Raw genomic sequence first — 20247 nt, forward strand, 5'->3', positions numbered from 1 at the left:
CACCAAGAGGGCTGTTTCATCTTCCTGTTCTCCCTGGTGCTACATGGCATTTTGTTCAGGCGATATAATAAATGTCAGCAGTCTGCTGGGGGGGTGGCGGGGAGGATAAAGCCAGTTGCTGAGAGAGGGGGAAGACAAGAATATCCCCTTCTGTTTGTGCAACTTTGGATCCAACCAAATTATATGTCAAATTATAATTACTCTTATTAACCCTTAACATTGTGCTAATTATCTCTTACAGATTTTGTTTGTTTGGAAATCTGCATTAAGGAATGTAATCAAAAGCTCATGCCTGAAATCTTTTTAACCTTTGTATGGGGGCGGGATTATTACTCTGCACAGATTTACTCTGTGTGGGAAGTGAGTCCACTTTCAATACTATCCAGTTACTGCCTAGAACCACCTTGGTTCTGTTTGGACGAAGGACAGGTATTTTTAGATTTAAACTATAAATAAGTATATTTGCATTATCTTCTTCTAGATGTTGAGATTTTTCCTTCCAGGAACTCATATCAATGAATTATTTAGATAAACAGAGTAATAGTACTTTTACTGGAATGTAACTGGCAGGGGTGTGTATGTGTGTGTGCACACGTGTGCCATTTAGAGAACAATGAAAAGTGATATCTTTGATTGAATCCTACTTTGTTTCTCTTCAGTAACATTTGGTTAATAATTAAAAAAATATGGCAGCAATTTTTCCTTAAGAAAATAGGATAGATCAGAATCTATGCATCCTAACTTGTTTTGTTCACAAGAAAGAGAACTTAGTCAATATATAACTATATATTTACTTTACTATAATATTATATACCATACTTTAGTGAGGATATCAGCAGCTGAAGGCCCTGGATGGAGCGAAACCCAGTCTCCTAAGCACTGATACAAGCTCTGCAAAAGGCTCGGCCCTTCCCAGCCAAGCCGGCAACGCCGGCGTTCAGGCTGGGGGCCGCATTTGCCCGCCCGGAAGAATGAGGACAGGCGATGACAGCAACAGCCCATCCGGGGCTTGAGCGGGGCGTGGCGCCAGGGCTATATAAGCCCTGGCCCCGCCCCACTCAGTGCGGCTGTCTTCTTGGCTCTCTGTTTGGAGAGCCTCGTGTGCAGCGTCCTCCAGGCCGGGCGATCGTCGGTAGAAGCGGCGGAGGGCCGGATCGGCAGCGCGAGCTTGGAGGCAGCGCGAGCGGCCGGTGGCGGTCTGGAGCGCGAGCGGCGGTGGCGGCCGGGAGCGCGAGCGGCCGGTGGCGGTTTGGAGCGCGGTTTGTGGTTGGAGCTGGGGGCTGGAAGGGCGAGCTACAGGCTGGGCGGAATTCCTAAGGCCTGTGGGGGGGCTGTTTGTGTTGGGCTGTCTCGGGAGGTCGGCGAACCTTGCAGTGGTCAATGCTAGGCGGCCCCTCCTAATCGGGCCCTAAATACACCGTGCATAGCACGAGGTGAATGCGGCGGCCATTTTGAAGCAACGGTCGTCCCGCTCTGCTGTTAAGCGCGTGCGGCGGCCATCTTTTGAACTATTGGGTGATATATATATATAAAAAAAAAAAAGGAGGCGCGTGCGTTGGCAGAGTACAGGCGCGTGCGGGGCATATTTTACAGCCGGGTGCCTCCCACGCCACCCCCTCTCACCCCTCCCCCCCCCTTCTTTGTACATCGAGTGGAGGGATTCTAGGCTGCTTTGACGGGGCCGCTTGTAGCAGCGGCAGCCATTTTCTAGGCCTGTCACAGCGGCCATTTTAAGAGCTATTGGCATTAGCAGCAGGCCCTGGAATAAGCCCTTGCCCAGTGAGCCATCCGCCCCCTGAGGTTTCAGGGGGTTTTCTGGGTCTGTATATCTAAGTGGGGGAAGTCCGGGAAAGCAGTCTTTTAACTGACGTCCTCATTAGGGTTGAATTGTCACTATGGCTCCTAAGAAGGGTCAGGACAAAGGCAAGGGCAAACAGCCTGCAAGGCCACCTCGTGTGCGGCCAGGTGGCGAGAACGGTCAGGGGGAACAGGTCCGTTTGGCCCTGCTTCGGCAGGTTGAGGCTTTAGAACAGCAGAGGATGGCTGTTGGGGCTCCTATTTGGCAGGGGCGTCGCCGTGCTTCTGGGCGGTCGACGCGCCTTACATTTGAGGCGGAGATGCTGGCACGACTGTCTGCATTACAGGGCGGAGTGTCAGCGCCTGCACCACAGATGGAGCCGGAGGACGAGGAGGACCCTGGCGAGGGACCATCCGGCGGACAGCCAAGTGGAGGCGGAACTGGAGGCGGTCCTCTGCAGACTCCCGATGTAGGCGGAGCTTCTGGTGATGCTGGGGGTAAGTCCTTGGGTCAGCTAATGCCAGGGTGGCCTTGGGGACCCATCCGGAACCCAGTTCACCCCCCAAGTTTAGGGAGCGGAAATTGGGGCACAGGGCTGCCTGCGGTACCCGCTATTCAATGGGGGACGGGGCTACCCTGGCCTTGGGCCACACAGAGCCCTGTCGCATCTGGATCAGGTGAAGGTAGTGCCGGGGTGCAGGCTGCTGTTTTACCGGCTGTGGCACCTACTCCTGTAGTGACAACTCCAGCAGTTCCTGCTACAACTCCCCCCCAAGGGGTGCTGCCCTGGGGGGGACTGCAAGCTGCACAGATGTTTGGAATGGGTCCCAGCGGCCTGGCAGGGGGGTGGTTTTATCCACCTAACCCTTATACTAATATCCCAATCCACGCGTTTCCATATGGCGACACCTCGTTGCCATTGGGGGACCACTTAACAGCAGCTACCCGGGAAAAGATTTTACGCGGGGAGTATGTGGATGTTTTCAGCCTTCTCTATAGAGAGCTCGAGAAGAAAAACAAAGACGAGCTTGATGAGAAGGACAAGGAGAAGCTGAAGCGCCGGAAGGTCGATAGGACCTGGGCAAATTGGCTGCCAGGCTTTTTGATATACGCTGGGTTTATTGCCAGGGCACAGCCTGCCCGGGCGGCTGCCCTCTTTCAATACATCGATATTATTTATCGAGCATATTCGGACTTCGTCGGTGCAGCATGGCTGCAATACGACGAAGCTTTCCGAATGAGGGCAGCTGTTCACCCGGGGTTGCCGTGGGACCAGGTCAGCCAGCAGCTTTGGCTGCAGCTGATGTCCCCAGCGAAGCCCAATCCTGGGGATAGGTCGGACAGCGGGCATCTGGTTCAAAAACATCAGCAGCAGCTCACGACAGGTGCCCGCCAGTCGGCGGGCCAGCCGGTTCAATCCCGGCTGCTATGTTGGGAGTTTGCTTCCAAGGGGGTGTGCCCCAGGAAGCAATGTAAGTTCAAGCACGAGTGCCCGCTGTGCAGCGGGCCTCATGCCCAATCCGCATGCAGCAGATCTAAGCCTAAGCCATGGGGAAAACGCCCCGGGGGCGGGGGCAGCGGTCAGCAGCCTCCTGGAAAAGGGGCCCAGCCCCATTCGGCTGAGGGTCCTCAATAAATTACTGAGGAATTACCCGCGTAAGGCCGACGGGCAGTATCTGTGGGAAGGGTTTTCTGTTGGGTTTAGGATTCCGTACCAGGGGCCTAGGGCCCCTTGTTTGTCTCCTAACCTTAAATCAGTGGTGGGTCTCGAACACATCGTTCGAGCCAAGATTGCCAAGGAGTGCCAGGAGGGCAGGGTCCTCGGGCCCTTTGATGCGCCTCCGGTTCCTACGTTGAGGGTATCCCCATTGGGTGTTGTGCCTAAGAAGGCTCCAGGGGAGTTTCGTCTCATTCATCACCTGTCTTATCCTAAGGGTGCATCGGTTAATGACGCCATCCCTGATGAACTTTGTTCGGTGCGCTACACTTCATTTGACCAGGCGGTCAAGGTAGTGCGGGGTTGCGGCATTGGGGCAGAGATGGCAAAATGTGACATCAAGTCAGCATTTCGCCTCTTGCCGGTGCACCCACAGGATTTCGAGCTCCTGGGGTTTTGCTTTGAGGGCAAATTCTACATGGACCGTGCCCTTCCCATGGGTTGCTCGGTATCCTGTGCAGCATTTGAGCGCTTTAGCTCCTTTATGGAGTGGGTGCTGCGGGATAGGACGGGGTGCAATGACACGGCACATTACCTGGATGACTACCTTCTGGTTGGTCCTTCAGGCACTGGCCAATGCGCTAAGTTGTTGAGGGCCTTCCAAGACTTGGCCGCGGAAATCGGGGTCCCGTTGGCGCAGGAGAAGACTGAGGGACCCAGTTCAGTACTCCCTTTTTTGGGTATTGAGCTGGACACCCACGAACAGTCGTCTCGGCTGCCAGAAGCTAAGGTACGGGATCTCAGAGCCCGGTTGTCTACATTGAAAGGCCGGCGCAAGGTTACGTTGCTGGAGTTGCAACAGTTGGTGGGTCACCTTAACTTTGCGTGCAAAGTGGTGGCACCAGGTAGGGCTTTCTTGCGGCGTCTCTGTGACGCTATGCGCCAGTTGCGTTCCCCACATCATCGTGCCCGCATCACTGCTGGAATGCGGGCGGACCTAGAAGTATGGGAGTTGTTTTTGGAGGCTTTCAATGGGGTCTCTTTTTGGAGGGAGGAGTTGAAGATCGAAGCCGAACTTCAGATCTCCTCCGATGCCTCCGGATCTACCGGGTTTGGTGTGTACTTCAGGGGGCATTGGTGTGCAGAGCAATGGCCTACAGAGTGGTTGGATAGTGGGCTCAATAGGGATTTGACATTTCTGGAATTTTTCCCTATCCTAGTTGCGGTTTGGCTCTGGGGGGAGCAGCTTGCCAACCATTCTGTAATTTTTTGGTGCGATAACATGGCAGTAGTACATGTTATCAACTCCTTAACTTCAAAGTCTCTGCTGGTCATGAACCTGGTTAGATGTTTTACGCTGCGTTGCCTACGGTTGAACATTTTGTTCACGGCCAGGCATGTACCTGGGGTCTGCAACGAGGTGGCGGACGCTCTATCTCGCCAACAGATGGAGCGTTTTCGGCAGCTCGCCCCAGAAGCGGACTTGCGGCCGGAGCTGATGCCCTTGGACCTATGGCGGCTTGGGAAGATGAAGCCGGTAGGGCCATTCAGTTGGCTTTAGCGCCTAGCACGAGAAGGGCTTATGATAGGGCGGCCTCTCAGTTTCGGGAATTCAGGAGGGCTGCCGCGTTGAAGGATTGCTGGCCGCGTCCCACGGCCCATATTATGCAATTCAGCGTGTATCAGAAGCAGAGGGGTCTGGGGTTAAAGACTATTAGAGGCCAACTGGCGGCGTTGGCCTTTATTAGCAAAGCCCAGGGGTTTGTGGACAGCACTGCTGATTTTAGGATCAGGAAGATGCTGGAGGGGTGGGCCAGGGAGCGCGGCCCGCGCGCTGATGACCGGCAGCCCATTTCCCCATCTGTTTTGAAGGGGTTGTTTGGCAGCTGGCCGGCCATTTGTTCTTCCCCCTTCGAGGCCGCTTTGTTTCATGCGGCTTCGTTGGTGGCTTTTTTCGGTGCTCTAAGGATTAGTGAACTGGTGATGCAGTCCAAGACGGACGTGTCAATGCGGGCTCTCCAGTTGGGAGACGTGAAACTTGGTCAGGGACAGGTAGTTCTGATGATAAGGAGGTCCAAGACCGATCAAGGGAGTAAAGGGTCCGTCATCACTCTTGGACAGTGTGCGGTCCATGAGTGGTGCCCGGTTTTGGCCGTTAGACAGTATGCTCAGCTTAGGGGCTCTGGGGAGGGACCCTTCTTTAGGCATGAGGACGCCTCACCCCTCACCAAGTACCAGTTCTGGGCGGTGACGAGTCGGGCTCTGGCTGCCATCGGCTTGAAAGGAGTCAAATTCGGTACCCATTCGTTCCGCATTGGAGCTGCCTCCACTGCGGCCGCAATGGGTTACACACCAGCCTCTATACAGCGCATTGGGCACTGGCGGTCGGCGGCCTTTAAGACGTACGTCCGCCCATTGGGGCCTTAGGGGGCTGGGGGTCAAGCGCGGTTGTTGTTGTTTGTTAAGTTCACCGGCCTGACTCTTTTTTGTCTTACAGGTGCTGTGGCTCGTGGTGAGAGGCGGCGTATTCTCATCTGCGGCCACAGCATGGTGTTCTGGGCCGCCCATCAGGCTCGGCGGTCGTCAGTTGGCACCCAGTTGGGCCTCAGTGCATGGGCGGTCGTGGATTGGCTTGGTAGGCGAGGCCTTCGGTGGCCCGGTATTATGCCCTTATTGTTCAGGGAAAGGGCTGGTCCGCCTCCACACATACTGGTTGTTCACTTAGGTGGTAACGACCTGGGGTTGCTGCGAGGGAAGGCGCTCTCGCAGCAGGCGTTGGCAGATCTCCGTGAAATTAAACGGAGATGGCCTGGGGTGACCTTGGTGTGGTCAGCAATGCTGCCACGCAGGGTGTGGAGGTATGCCCTTTCTCCTGGTGGGATTGAGCGCGCTAGGCGCAAGGCGAATAGGGCAATACAAAAAGCCATGGATGAGGGCTTGGGAATTTTCCTTCCTCATCCGGCCATACGGGTCGATGATGCTGACCTGTATCGGTCGGATGGGGTCCATCTGTCAGAGTTGGGTAACCGGGCCTTTTTGGACGAGATTCGGCAGGGTGTGCGGTCGGCTCTGGGCCGCCCGTTGGGGCGCTAATGCCTAAGCAGAGGCTTGGCATTGGCGGTGGCCGGGGATGGGTTGGCCACAGTGTTTCAGGGGAGCACCTATGGCCTAGCACCTTTGGTGCGTGTGGTCTGTATGAACCGCAGATGGGCTAAACGGCTCAGTGCGGGGAATGCAGATCACGGGGAGCCTCACCTGGGGCGGATCTTTCCATGGGGGATCGATGCTAGCCCAGGTGGAGAAAGGCTGGAGGCCTGGCCGCTCAGTTACAACCCGAATATGGCGGGTTTGTGCTGGGGGCAGGGTTGCTCGCCCTTTGGACAAGGCGGGGTCCGTGGGTGACCCCAGGGGCTTGTCTGGTTAGGCTTTATCCCTGCCGAGTTCATAAGTTAATTGAGTTCAATAAAAGCGGCCCGGTTTAAACCCAATACTTTGTGTCTGTGTCTTATTTCGACTGGGTGGGCAAGGCTCGGCCTTTCCCAGCCAAGCCGGCAACGCCGGCGTTCAGGCTGGGGGCCGCATTTGCCCGCCCGGAAGAATGAGGACAGGCGATGACAGCAACAGCCCATCCGGGGCTTGAGCGGGGCGTGGCGCCAGGGCTATATAAGCCCTGGCCCCGCCCCACTCAGTGCGGCTGTCTTCTTGGCTCTCTGCCCACCCACCCTCCCTTGACAGTACAGGTTTCAACCGGTCGCCTTGTTGGGGGCCAGGTAGGAATTTTTTCAGCTCCGCATAATTGGCTCATGTGGGGTTGTTTTTCGCCTACCTTGTACTGCCTTATAGTGTTAGGTTGTTGGGTGGATTGTAGTTGGTCGCTGGCCGGGGATGGGTTGGCCACAGTGTTTCAGGGGAGCACCTATGGCCTAGCACCTTTGGTGCGTGTGGTCTGTATGAACCGCAGATGGGCTAAACGGCTCAGTGCGGGGAATGCAGATCACGGGGAGCCTCACCTGGGGCGGATCTTTCCATGGGGGATCGATGCTAGCCCAGGTGGAGAAAGGCTGGAGGCCTGGCCGCTCAGTTACAACCCGAATACGGCGGGTTTGTGCTGGGGGCAGGGTTGCTAGCCCTTTGGACAAGGCGGGGTCCGTGGGTGACCCCAGGGGCTTGTCTGGTTAGGCTTTATCCCTGCCGAGTTCATAAGTTAATTGAGTTCAATAAAAGCGGCCCGGTTTAAACCCAATACTTTGTGTCTGTGTCTTATTTCGACTGGGTGGGCAAGAGATAAATGTGGAAGAAACTGAGACTATGGCAACAATTCTTGCTGGTCATCCACCTGGAGAGTGAGTGGGAGGGGGGAGACCTTAGTCCACTACATTATATCCATTCCTCAGAGTAGTCATTCTGTAAGTCTAGATGGTGGTCTAAGATGTAAACACACAATTTTTTAGAGAAGTAAAAGAGCTGTGATCATATGCATGTCAGTTAAGATTGACTTTTCATGACTCTTCAGTCTCAGAATCAATCATTACTTGTGTTCTTCTTGAGGTTGTATAATTATGTGAATGGCTATACCATGGAATCTCCTGAACATTAAATCAGGTCTGAATAATGCAGGTGTGACAAACAGGTAAAAGTTGGAGAAAATACATTTACCTAGTTATTATATACTGCTGTTTACTTGCTAATTAGTCAATAGGTAGCTCTTAGTCAGAGTCTTGACAGTCAGCTCTACTAGAAGGCTACATTATGCCCCTCTGCCTACAAAAGCTTTTAAAAGACTACTAAATTCATATGTTCTTTGGGGCATGGCAACTGGATTCCAAGAGGAACAGATAGTGCAGATTTAGGTTATTTAGGTATCAACAAAAAATTTTGATATAATCATCTTGAAACATTATTTTAAATGGCAAATGTAGAATGTAGCACAGCTGCTTTAAAGGTTACCACTTTACATGTGCATATGTTTATCATATCTAAGAACATGTAAGAAAGGCCATGCCAATATATTTTATGTAATTTTTATCACTTCTAATAATGAAGAGGCTGATGCCCATTATGATCATGAAACCACCAACACCAGGCCATTCACAGCCAAGATAGGGGTTTCTACATGACTTTGTGAATCAGAGAAAAGGTGAGAAAACCAAAGTGGCCAGATGAAGACTGAATGCTCCAGGAAGATCAGGTGAGACCCAGTAATGGATGTAAGAGTGGGAGGAGAAATTAGCCTGCTCAGCACCCTGAGAGTTTACAGAATATCGCAGGCCAAGTTATTTTGGAGGAGAGTGTGCAAGTCCCACATTGTCCTTCTTCTGTCAATTCCTTGTAATTCCTCAGTTTATAGGTTTCCAAACAGCTTTTATTTTAAAAAAATTATAGTGATTTACAATTTTTTTAAAAAAAAATCCAATTAAAACTACCAATACCAACAATGAATTTAAAATAGCAGAACTTTCATCCATTAACATAAATACCATCATCTTAAAAGACATTAACTAAGAACCATCATTAAAAGCCCAATGGAAAAGGAAAGATACAAATGAGGTAGTAATTAGTTCTCCAATTACAGTGTTGGCATACAGAGTCCAAGTTGGCAAATCTGAAGAAAAGAGAGGAGCTGACACTCCTTCACAATATACATTCGGTAAGCATATTCTCTTCCAAGTATATCAGGATGAAGGAATGTATCAACACAGGCATACTTATGTACCTCCTCTGATGTAAGTGCTTGTGCAGATGCTTTTATGAGTGTAAATGCACAATTTTATGTTCTGGCAACTGCTGTTTGGAAGGGACTGCCTGAGATTAATATTCCTTCCATGGCTAGTAACCAAGATTCAATTCTTAATTATTTCATTCTCAGTAACATGGCAGAAGAAGATGAAGATATTGGATTTATATCCTGCCCTATACTCTGAGTCTTGGAGTCTCAGAGCAGTCACAATTTCCTTTACCTCCCCTCCCCCGCCCCCCACACACACAACAGACACCCTGTGAGGTAGTTGGGCCTGAGAGAGCTCCTACAACAGCTGTCCTTTCAAGGACAACTCCTGCAAGAGCTATGACTGACCCAAGGCCATTCTGGCAGCTGCAAGTGGAGGAGTGGGGAATCAAAGCCAGTTCTCCTAGATAATAGTTATTCTGCAAATCTATGTTACCAGTGTTTTAATCTGTTACCTTATTCATGTAGCTACAGTTGTGCTAAGTACCCTAACAATTTCTCCAGGACTCGCTTCAGCTTTGCTATTAGTACATAGATATTAGTTTAATATTTGAGGAGTATCTGGAGTCTCAGGGGTGTCAAACGTGTGGCCAGGGGGCCAGATCAGGCCCCTGCAGGGCTCCTATCAGGCCAGTGAGAAAGTGTGTGCATGTGTCTTGTCGGCTCATTATGCAACTGGGTTTTGCTTCTCCCTTTCCTGTGCATTCATGCCTTCATGATCCAGCCTTTCTCAGTAAGAAAGAAATGTGCACTATTTAGATGAGGAATAACAATCCAGTGAGGTGGATTAGGTGGAGAGTGTGTGTCCAGACATGTTAACCCAGCACATTTCCTTTGTAGACTGGGAATTTTAAGCTAATCTTCCCATATAAGTAGGCTAATACTGATGACCACTATACATTGCTGTCTCTCTATTCTTGCACTGCCACAAAGGAGTTGTAGTTCTTTCTCTGGAGAAGACTATAGTTTTGTAGACAAACACATAGCCCTCAGTCTGTGGCATAGTGCCTTCACATGTTCTTGACCAGCACAAGAAGCAACTTATGTACAAAAGCTCACAATGCCCATCCATTTCATGTTTTCCTCTGGTCTTAGGCTCAAAGCATTGACCATGAGATTTCTGTAATGAATGTCAATAAGTCAAATGTAGGTTTGCAACTTACAGATACATACCTGAAGAACACCTGAACAGCATACTCAAGATTGCTACAGCACAGACATTGTCTCCAGATTTTGATGCAATAATTCCAAGCAAGAGGTGTCAGTTATCAGAGACAATATTGCAAGAGTGCTAATCTTTTAAACATGTTTTATTTTATCCTTTTTAAAAAACTTTGTTTATTCTGTGTCCTTTATAAATTCATGTCTCCATTACCTAGCATTACATTTTATGATCCACAGAGCCTGGCCTGACAAGGTCTCATTTATGTCAGATCGTGCCCTCATAACAAATGAGTTCAACACCCCTGATGATAAGAGTATACTTAGTTGTGATGGGGCTATATAGATAGCAGGGCTATTTCAGGTTCAATGCGCAAGCATTGGCTGGAAATCAGAATTCTGTTTTTGCCCACCAAAGAAAAGGTTCTGTGATAAAAAGAAGCTATGAAAGCAAATTGTTTTATTTATTTTTAATACTGAGGTGGATGTTTTTATTTGTGACTATTCTGATGCCTACATTTGGGAATGGGTTTTTTAAATATAAACTGAAGGACTTGAGGAAGCAAAACAGGAATTTGTTTTGTTTATTACCAAATCAGTGTGATGGCAGGTCAAATAGTTTAGCTTTTCCGAAATACAATAGAGCTCTTACTAATACTTGTATCTCTGGCAGCATGTAAAAAACAAAACAGATCATACCTCTAAGCACATGAACCAAGCATGACTACCAGCATACTTTAAATAGTATGTGCCTGAGGACAAAAATCATTCACAAAACATTGCATCAAATTGCTAGGTCTCTATAGCCCTTTAAAAAAAGATTGGACTACATTATTGAGTAAAAAGTCTGTCTCATCTTTAAATCTTATTGTACCTTTTGTTTCTTTCCACAGTTTAACCTTGTTTGTGCCAATGATTGGCTGGTAGATTTGTCACAGTCTGTTCTCAACTTGGGATTCCTAATAGGAGCATTCACCCTAGGCTATACTGCAGACAGGTAAAGTTTGCCTATGGATCTCATTCTTCTTAACTGCAGCTAAGAGCTTTAACAAATGTGACGCTGGCAATTCTGCATTTTTATTTTCTAAAAATCAGATAAACTGATATTTTGGATTGGGACCATGGCATGAAGTGTGAGGTTAAGCCTTTATCTTGTGCTATTTTTCCAATCTGAAACAATCTCAGAGACCCTGACATTGTTCCATCTGTCTCTTGACTAGTTCTCACATTATATTTGTATGCTAATTATATTATATTTGTATAATATAATATTTCACATTATATTTGTATGCTAATTTGCTGCCATCCACAGGTCTTAACAACTGCTTTATTCTAATCTCAGCTTTACTTATTGCCCAGTTACTTATGCATCTTGACTCTAACTAGCCCTTCCTGGCAACTAAGCCCCTAGGGTTCCCAGCTTCCCACTGGGGGTGGGGTTTACCCCAATCTTGGTGCCTCCAATCTGCTGTCATGGAACTGTCTGGTGGGAGGAGCCCTGCCCCCAAAGAGCAGTAGCACACCATGACGTGCCGGTGTGATGATATTTAGCATTTGGAAACAACTCTGTTATAAGCATAGAGTTTTCCCTCAAGTGCTAGAGTGTTTTCCCCCACACATGACATGCCCAGCATGATAATGTCACTTCTGGGTGGCATCATCGTGCCACTTTCACAAAGTGCACACAAGGAAGATCCCCCACTGGCTTCTAGGTAAGGCCTGGCAACCTTATAACCCTCCCCCCCAACCCTCTCTCTACCTATATATAAGGCTTTTAAAAACCTGTTTCAATGTATCTGATGAAGTGTGCATGCACATGAAATCTTATACCTTGTGTGGAGAAACGCCATTTTAGTCAGTGGTGGTGCTTCATTCTGGAGGCCTAGCCTCACAGCTGGAGAGGGGGATTGGGAGTCCTGTTCCTCTCAATCTGAACCCCGGGACTGAGCAGGTGGTGGCAGCGCGCCCAAGGGGCAGGAGGAGAAATAGCTCCCTCCAGGAGTTGGCGACTCAATAGGGAGCTGACGGGACCGGGTCTGAAGGCAGAATCGGGCCGGTTCCGTCACACTTGGTGGCAGCGGTGGGATGAGAACAAACAGAGAACTTGATTGGCCAGGCATTTTTGGTTTTTGATGCGTGCAAGCACCCAGAGGAAGCAACAGAGGTTTTGTTTTATTTTCGGGTCAACTGGAGTAGGGAAAGTTTAGCTAGTTAGGATGGAGCATGCTAAGATGCGGGAAATCCTGAAGATGACAAAGCCACAGCTCCAGGAAGAGTGTGCAAAGCACAAGCTGGAGTGTGACAACATGACTGTAGTAGATATGAAAGACCTCCTGTTGGAGTATCATCAGCATGCAGGGGCACTTGCAAAAGTGTCCCCCACCCAGTCAGAAGCAACCTTGCGGCTACAGATGGAACTGGAGAGAATGCGTATCGAGGCGGACCGAGACCGCAGACGGGAGGAACGAGAGAGAGAGGAACGACAAGCTGAGAGGGAGGTGAGACGAGCTGAGATCCGCAGACGGGAGCAGGAAGAGCAACGTCGCCATGGACTTGAGGTGCTACGTCTGGAAGCTGAACTAAGCAAAGAGATCCAAGTCACCCCCAAGGACTTTGCAGTGTACCAAGAGGGAGAAGACCCCTCCATATACCTCTCCAACTTTGAGAGGGCAGCCAAACAGTGGGGGATTGCAGAGGAGGACTATATGTCTTACCTCTGTAGCAACCTGACTGGAGAACTCTCAGCCATCTATCACAGCATGCCTATGGAAGATGGGGGGATAACTTTTGTGGCCTATAAAGCCACTGTATTTAAAAGGTTTAAACTGGGGCCAGACCACTCCCGAAAGCAGTTCAGGGGTTTGGCTCCACAAGAAGGTAAATCCTATTCTGAATGTGGGGTAATGAAGGAACAAACAGTTCCAGTGTTATTGGGCCGGGATTTGTTGGTTGGCCAGTACTCTATCAATGCTGTAACCCGCAGCCAAACCCTCAGAGGAAAGTGGGAGGAGGAAGGCAACTTTAGGGAAGCCACCTCACCACCAACCAGGGAGGGGGAAATAGCCCAGGTTACTGAGGACGAAGAGAGGGCAGTCACCCAGGAGGGGGAGGACCAGCCTGTCTCAAGCCCTGGAGTAGGGTGTTCCCAAGGGGAAGAGGGGTGTAGCCTTCCCCAAGTGCAGCAAGAGGCTGTCGATGTTCCTAGCAAGGAAAGGAACCTGTCTAGCATAAAAGATGTGCATGCTGAAGAGACCGAGGTGGAGAGTGGAGATTTCACAGGAGGTTCTGAGAGCAGCAAGGCTAATGTGGGCTCAGAGGAGCACATAGCTGAAGGCTTGGGGGGACGGGAGCGGTTCCAGAAGGGGGTCCGGAGCGGCCTTAGGTTGGAACCGGTTCACCAAGTAGCTGTGGATCAGGAAGTGGGATCGTCCGAGACGCTTTCAAAACAGGTCAGCTTGAAGCAGGGCAGACAGGAATCCTGGGAAGCTGTGGGACCTTCCAGGCAGGAAGGGGGTCAGTTTGGTAGTGCTGAAAAACCAACCGGGGGGACTGAGAACCCAAGCCAAACCCTCAGGGGAAGGTGGGGGGAGGAAGGCAACTTTAGGGAAGCCACCTCACCACCAACCAGGGAGGGGGAGGACCAGCCTGTCTCAAGCCCTGCAGGAGGGTGTGCCCAATGGGAAGAGGGGTGCCAATTTCCGCAAGGGCAGCAGGATGCTGTGGAGCCTTCCAGGCAGGAAGGAGCTCAGTTGGCTGACACTGAAAAACCAACTGAGGGGGCGGAGAACCCAGATCAAACTTTGGCTGAGTGTTCTGGAAACAGTGGGACTAGGGGTGGCTTGAAGGAACAGATGATAGGAAGTCTGGGGGAGCCAGGAATGTTCCTGTCTGAGGTTCAAAGTGACCCTAGGCTGGATCCACTGTGTGAGGTGGCAAGGGACCAGAAAGTGGAGTTCGCAGAAGCTGAGACAGGGGCTAGGGTGATGGATGTCCTGCCACTTCATACTGGTGAACGGAAAGTGGAATGGGAGGGACCCCATATGATTGTGGATGACTTGGATGATGCTACTTATGTGGTGGCTATGGAGAAAACGGGAAAGGCAGTTAAAGTGGTGCAGGTGAATATGCCACAGCCATTCTCTGCGAGGTCCATGGTGGTGCATATAGGTAGGAAGGAAGGAGACAAAAAGAAGCTGGGACAGCAATTGTTTGCAGCACCAGAGGTAGTTTTCTGGGAGGACAGAGTGGACAGAGGGAACATTCCACCAATGAGGGATAAAGAAGAGGCAACTGTGTGGGAACTGGGCAGTTTCCAACCTCATATGTGGGGCCAGGAATTTGCTCCTTGGATGGGCCACTCACCCCAGCAACAGCAGCAACGGAGGGAGAGCACCAAACTCCAGAGGTGGTCCTGGGAGATGGAGGAGTACATCTTAGACTGGACATTCCTTCTGAATGCAGCAATGCGACTTGTTGTCCAGAAGGGACATGGGCACCTAGGGTGCTGGACTTTGGGTATTATTGGAGAAATACCTGAATGTTTGTGTAATATTTTGGTTAATGGGTTTCTCCTTGTTTGATTGGATTCTGCTACGGGGTCACCTCTGTAGGAGGCAACCCCTCCGGCTCAGAATTTAAGGAGGGGGAAGTGTGGAGAAACGCCATTTTAGTCAGTGGTGGTGGTTCATTTGGCAGGGGTCAGTAAATCCCTCAGCAGGCTTTGTAGCCTTCCCCTCACTCCCCCCCTCCCTTCCAGAGCCAAACCAACAACGCTAGGGGGAAAATCTCCTAGAGAGGCAGGAAGTGCTTTTGTTCTTTGCATGTGTGTTAGCAGGAAGAGAAAGGCAGTTGGAAGCCAGCGCTCGAGCGAGCATGTGGTGAGCAATGGAGGCTCCTGCCTGGGAGGCCCCCAGGCAGGCAGACTAAGTAAGTAATTCACAAGACAGGGCAAGTTTAGATCAGGGCCAGCAGTACGCGTTTATAACACATTTTGTTTGTCAGGCTGTTTGCTGTGCGTGTGCTGTGCTGTGCTAATTTTGTAGATGCAACTGTTTTTGTTTTGTTTTTCTTTCCCTATCCTTTTCTCTTTTAAATAAATGTCTTTTCTGTTTAAAATGCTGGCAGTCAAACTCTGTACCACATAGATCCCCAAACCGCTTTAGACCATGCTGTTTTTGAGAAGGGGGCCCCGGGGAAGGCATGCAGTTGGATAAGGTGCCAATCCTCCAGGGGTGCCCCAAAGAAGCGCTGAGGTCTCTGTGAAACCCAAGTGCAGGGTGGCAGAGGACCTGGAGGCCTAGCCTCACAGCTGGAGAGGGGGATTGGGAGTCCTGTTCCTCTCAATCTGAACCCCGGGACTGAGCAGGTGGTGGCAGCGCGCCCAAGGGGCAGGAGGAGAAATAGCTCCCTCCAGGAGTTGGCGACTCAATAGGGAGCTGACGGGACCGGGTCTGAAGGCAGAATCGGGCCGGTTCCGTCACACCTTGCATAAAATGTTGTTGATCTTAAAGGTGCCACTGGACTTAAACTTTGTTTTGCTGAATCTATCATCATGAAAGCAGCAACTAAAGAGAGCCTGCAACTTATGCTTGACCATTACACAGACCCAACCTGTGTACTTAATTAAAGAGTGGTACAAAAATTCTCTAGCAACATTTGTCTGTTTTGCCCTCTAAGGGAAGGAAGAACCCTCCCTTATAATGGAGACCGCGACAGAAAGAGAATTCTGGACATGTGTTGCCTCAGGCCCAAACTACACATTGCATTCAACATGCAATTGTCATGGGGACTTGAAACCATAAGGCATGTGGGACTTACATGGAAACTTAGTAATGATTACCAGCCTCTCCATATCCTGGATTAGGGAGGAGATGGTGCAATATTCTGAGAGACCTGATTCCTAGGCTTCACATCTCAGAAACTAAGTGCTTGTTACACATTACTATGAATCAGTGCAAACAATTCTGAAATATCTACTCTCCTCCCTGTTCCTGGACAACCAGTTTAAAATCTTTTCAGGGTAGCAGGAAAATTTCACATATTTTAAAAACAATCTTTTGTTCTTTTCTTGACAGATATGGCAGAATCTCCACTTATCTCTTCTCCTGCTTTGGAGCAGGTCTATGTGGTCTTGTAGTGGCCTTCGCACCAAACTTTACAGTATTTGTGATATTTCGCTTTCTGCAAGGTGTATTTGGAAAGGGAACCTGGATGACAAGTTTTGTAATTGGTAAGCCTGTCAGTTCTTCCTCTTCATATGCAGAAGCTGGAATCGCAAGTGGCCTGGTAAAATTGGATTACATTACAGGAATGTTCAGTATGAAGCCCATGGGCTGCACTATAAACACTGCTTGGTTAGAAGTAGGGTTGCCAAGTTCAATTCAAGAAATATCTGGGGACTTTGGGGGTGGAGCCAGGAGACTTTGGAGATGGAGCCAGGAGATATTGGGGCAGAGCCAGGAACAAGCATGTGACAAGCATAATTGAACTCCAAGGGAGTTCTGGCCATCACATTTAAAGGGACAGCACATCTTTAAAAATGTCTTCCTTCCATAGGAAATCATGAAGGATAGGGGCACCTTCTTTTGGGGCTCATAGAATTGGACCCCCTGGTCCAATCATTTTGAAACTTGGGGGGGGTACTTTGGGGAAAGGCACTAGATACTATATGGAAAATTTGGTGCCTCTACCTCAAAAAACAGCTCCCCCAGAGCCCCCGAAACCTCCAGATCAGTTTCCCATTATACCCTATGAGAATCAATCTCCACATAGGGAATAATGAAGTGCTCAGTAGACGTCCCCCCCCCCCCCGTTTCTGGTGACTGAAGCAACAGATTGGCCTTTCTAATCACGAGTTGCTGCCAACTTCTTCAAAGTAACACAGACACACCATCCCAAGAGGAAGCCTTTCAATTGGAGACTGAAGTCTCCAAAGCACATGGTCCTCCAGGGGGCGTGGCTTCCCCCCGCCGGCCAGTTGACTGGGGGTGGGAAGCACCCTGGGAAAGCAGAAGAACCCCCGCTGGAACCTGGGGGTTCACAAGCCTAGTTAGAAGAGTGTAAAATGGAAGAGGGAACTTACATGTTAAGTGCTAGTTCATTCAAGGACAAAATATTCTATTACTATAATGGAAGTGTTCATTAATATAACATACTGTATATCAGCTGTTGTGAGACCTATCACTATAGTTTATCCGCATGCTATACTGTTAAGCATGAAGGCTGTAATACTAGGTTTTAATATGTGTGGAGTAACAACATACAAAAGGCCCCCACCTCTCATGTAAAAATAGGTTTGCCAATCCCCAGGTGGGGGCAGGGGATCCCCCAGTTTGGAGGCCCTCTCCCTGCTTCAGGGTTATCACAAAGGGGAGGAGGGAAATGTCTGTTGGCACTCCATTATACCCTGTGGAGACCGATTCTCATAGGGTATAATGGATAATTGATCTGTGGTATCTGGGGCTTGGGGGCACCCTGTTTTTTGATGTAGAGGCACCTCAATTTCAGCATAGCATCCAGTGCCTTTCCTCAAACCAGGAGGTCCAGTTTATGAGCCCCAAAAGATGGTGCCCCAATCCTTCATTATTTCTAAATGGAGGGAAGGTCCCTTTAAATATGTGTGGTCCCTTTAAATATGATTGCCAGAATTCCCTTAGAAGTTCAATCATGCTTGTCACATCCTGGCTCCACCCCCAAAGTCTCCTGGCTCCACCCCCAAAGTCCCCAGATAGTTCTTGAGTCAAACCTGGCAAAATGGAATACTGAAGGGTGCTTCTGTGGTTGCACATTGCAATGAACAGCACCAACTGAAATTCTTCCAACCACACAATAATACCACTCACAGTCACCACCTAGCTTCCAGGTAACCTCAGAATAGTAGGCAGAGAATGTGCTGATTAGTTACCAAAGTCCAATATCTTAGCCCTAGAACTAACTGTCTGGCCAGTACCAAAGACCTACAGTCATACTGCAGCCTTCATTGTTAAAAAGGTAGTCTTCTGTGCAAGCACCAGTCATTTCCGACTCTGGGGTGATGTCGTATCACAGTGTTTTCATGGCAGACTTTTTATGGGGTGTTTTGCCATTGCCTTTCCTAGTCATCTATACTTTAGCCCCAGCAAGCTTGTCAGGTATAAAACTGAAGTGATTTTCACTTTTCCGATATAAAGGATGTCAATGTAGAGAGAGAAAGATGCCATTCTATAACACTTCAAATGGGTTTCAGGTTGTGTGACACTGGTTGTTTTATATTTCTTTGAAAAGCTTTGAAAGTTTTTCCAGGCTCCTTCCTACCCTGTTCATTTGGTGTCAGTGGATTAACCAGTAAGGAAGTTTAGTGCTCTCTGTGGCACAAGCTCCCTTCCAATTATGAGATTGATTCAAACTTGAGAAGAGAGATAAACTTGGATTTTTTAAAAAAATAACCTTTTAAATCAAAATGGAGTTCCATAGGTCGCTGAAGTTTGGGTGATGTTGGCACATAATAGAATGCAAGATTGCAGCCCAAATTATATTTGCTGCAATTGTCCCTCCATGTGACTTTGGGTTCCTTATCTCACAGTAGAGATATTCTGTCCCACTGTATCTTGGATCATTTTTAATTTGTTTATTGTCTCTGATACACCTGTTTGAGTTCTCTTCATTAATTTTCTTTAGTTTCAATGCGAAAGATATTTTTGTTTTGCAGTTGACTATGATGAATTTTGTAGGAATTGTACCTTTCACCACAGGGATCCCCCATGCCAGAATTCAGACAGAAAGGAGAAAACATCTTCGTTTAGAGGCAGTTAAAATTCTCACTGAGGCACAAGGAGATGTAAATTGGTATGTCAGTGAGATTTCCCTCCTTTCCCATGATACTTGGGAGGATAACACCTGATTTAAATGAAAATGGAATAAAAGTTCATGATGAATTTTGACTGGTTTGTGTAGTTTGTGACAGGTCAACCAGCATGAGCTTTCCACAAACTTTCAGACTGTTTGTGGAGGTTCATGCTGGTTTGTGAGTGGATGTTTCCAGACAGACTTTCTCCACTTAATCTAAATGTTTACCAAACTTCAAAGCAACAGCTTGGATGGCATGTAGAGGAGCCTCTTTGGGAGGTCCCCTGTGACTTTGATGTCTCTAGTTTACACAAGATCCAATCTATACACTCCTGAACCTATGCCTCTCAAAATGACTGCCTGTTGGAGATAATTTCCCCAGAAAATACTTTCCTGTGGGCACCTTCTTTGGGAGGCTATAACTCAAAACCCATAAATCCAATCCACAACAAATTTGGAGGACAGGTAGAGAAGAGTCAGCTGGAGGCCCCTGCGAGTTTGGTGTCTGTAGCATGCCGGGAGGCCATTCTACCACCTCACAAACCAAACTGGTTCATGGGGTGGCTACAAGTTCATGACAGTTCATGGTTCATGAACCAGGCACACCATGAACCACAGAATGATCTAAGAACATAAGAGAAGCCATGTTGGATCAGGCCAATGCCCCATCCAGTCCAACACTCTGTGTCACACAGTGGTCAATATATGTGTGTGTGTGTGTGTGTGTGTGTGTGTGTATATATATATATATATATATATATATTATACATACAAACACACACACACACACATATATATATATACTGTGGCTAATAGCCACTGATGGACCTCTGCTCCATATTTTTATCCAATCCCCTCTTAAAGCTGTCTATGCTTGTAGCTGCCACCACCTCCTGTGGCAGTGAATTCCACATGTTAATCACCTTTTGGGTGAAGAAGTACTTAGTTTTATCCATTTTAACCTAACTGCTCTGCAATTTCATTGAATGCCCACGAGTTCTTGTATTGTGAGAAACTGCATTTTCTCAGTTTGTGCCTATCCCTGAAAATATCTCCCATTTCCTAATGTCTTCACATGTGAAC

The 20247-nt window shown here is 48.8% G+C and overlaps 1 protein-coding gene across 2 annotated transcripts in view; it reads left to right on the forward strand.

Annotated features, from left to right (window-relative positions):
• SLC22A3 (solute carrier family 22 member 3) overlaps positions 1-20247 on the forward strand; it is a 65745-nt gene that overhangs the window by 4402 nt on the left and 41096 nt on the right. For both annotated transcript variants that reach the window (XM_060241841.1, XM_060241850.1), the window contains exons 2-3: positions 11235-11338; positions 16416-16570. In XM_060241841.1, the coding sequence (XP_060097824.1) occupies positions 11235-11338; positions 16416-16570 (259 nt within the window). The remainder of the gene's footprint in view (positions 1-11234; positions 11339-16415; positions 16571-20247) is intronic.

Source organism: Heteronotia binoei, chromosome 1 (genome assembly GCF_032191835.1).
Source record: "Heteronotia binoei isolate CCM8104 ecotype False Entrance Well chromosome 1, APGP_CSIRO_Hbin_v1, whole genome shotgun sequence".
Classification (NCBI taxonomy): Eukaryota; Metazoa; Chordata; class Lepidosauria; order Squamata; family Gekkonidae; genus Heteronotia; species Heteronotia binoei.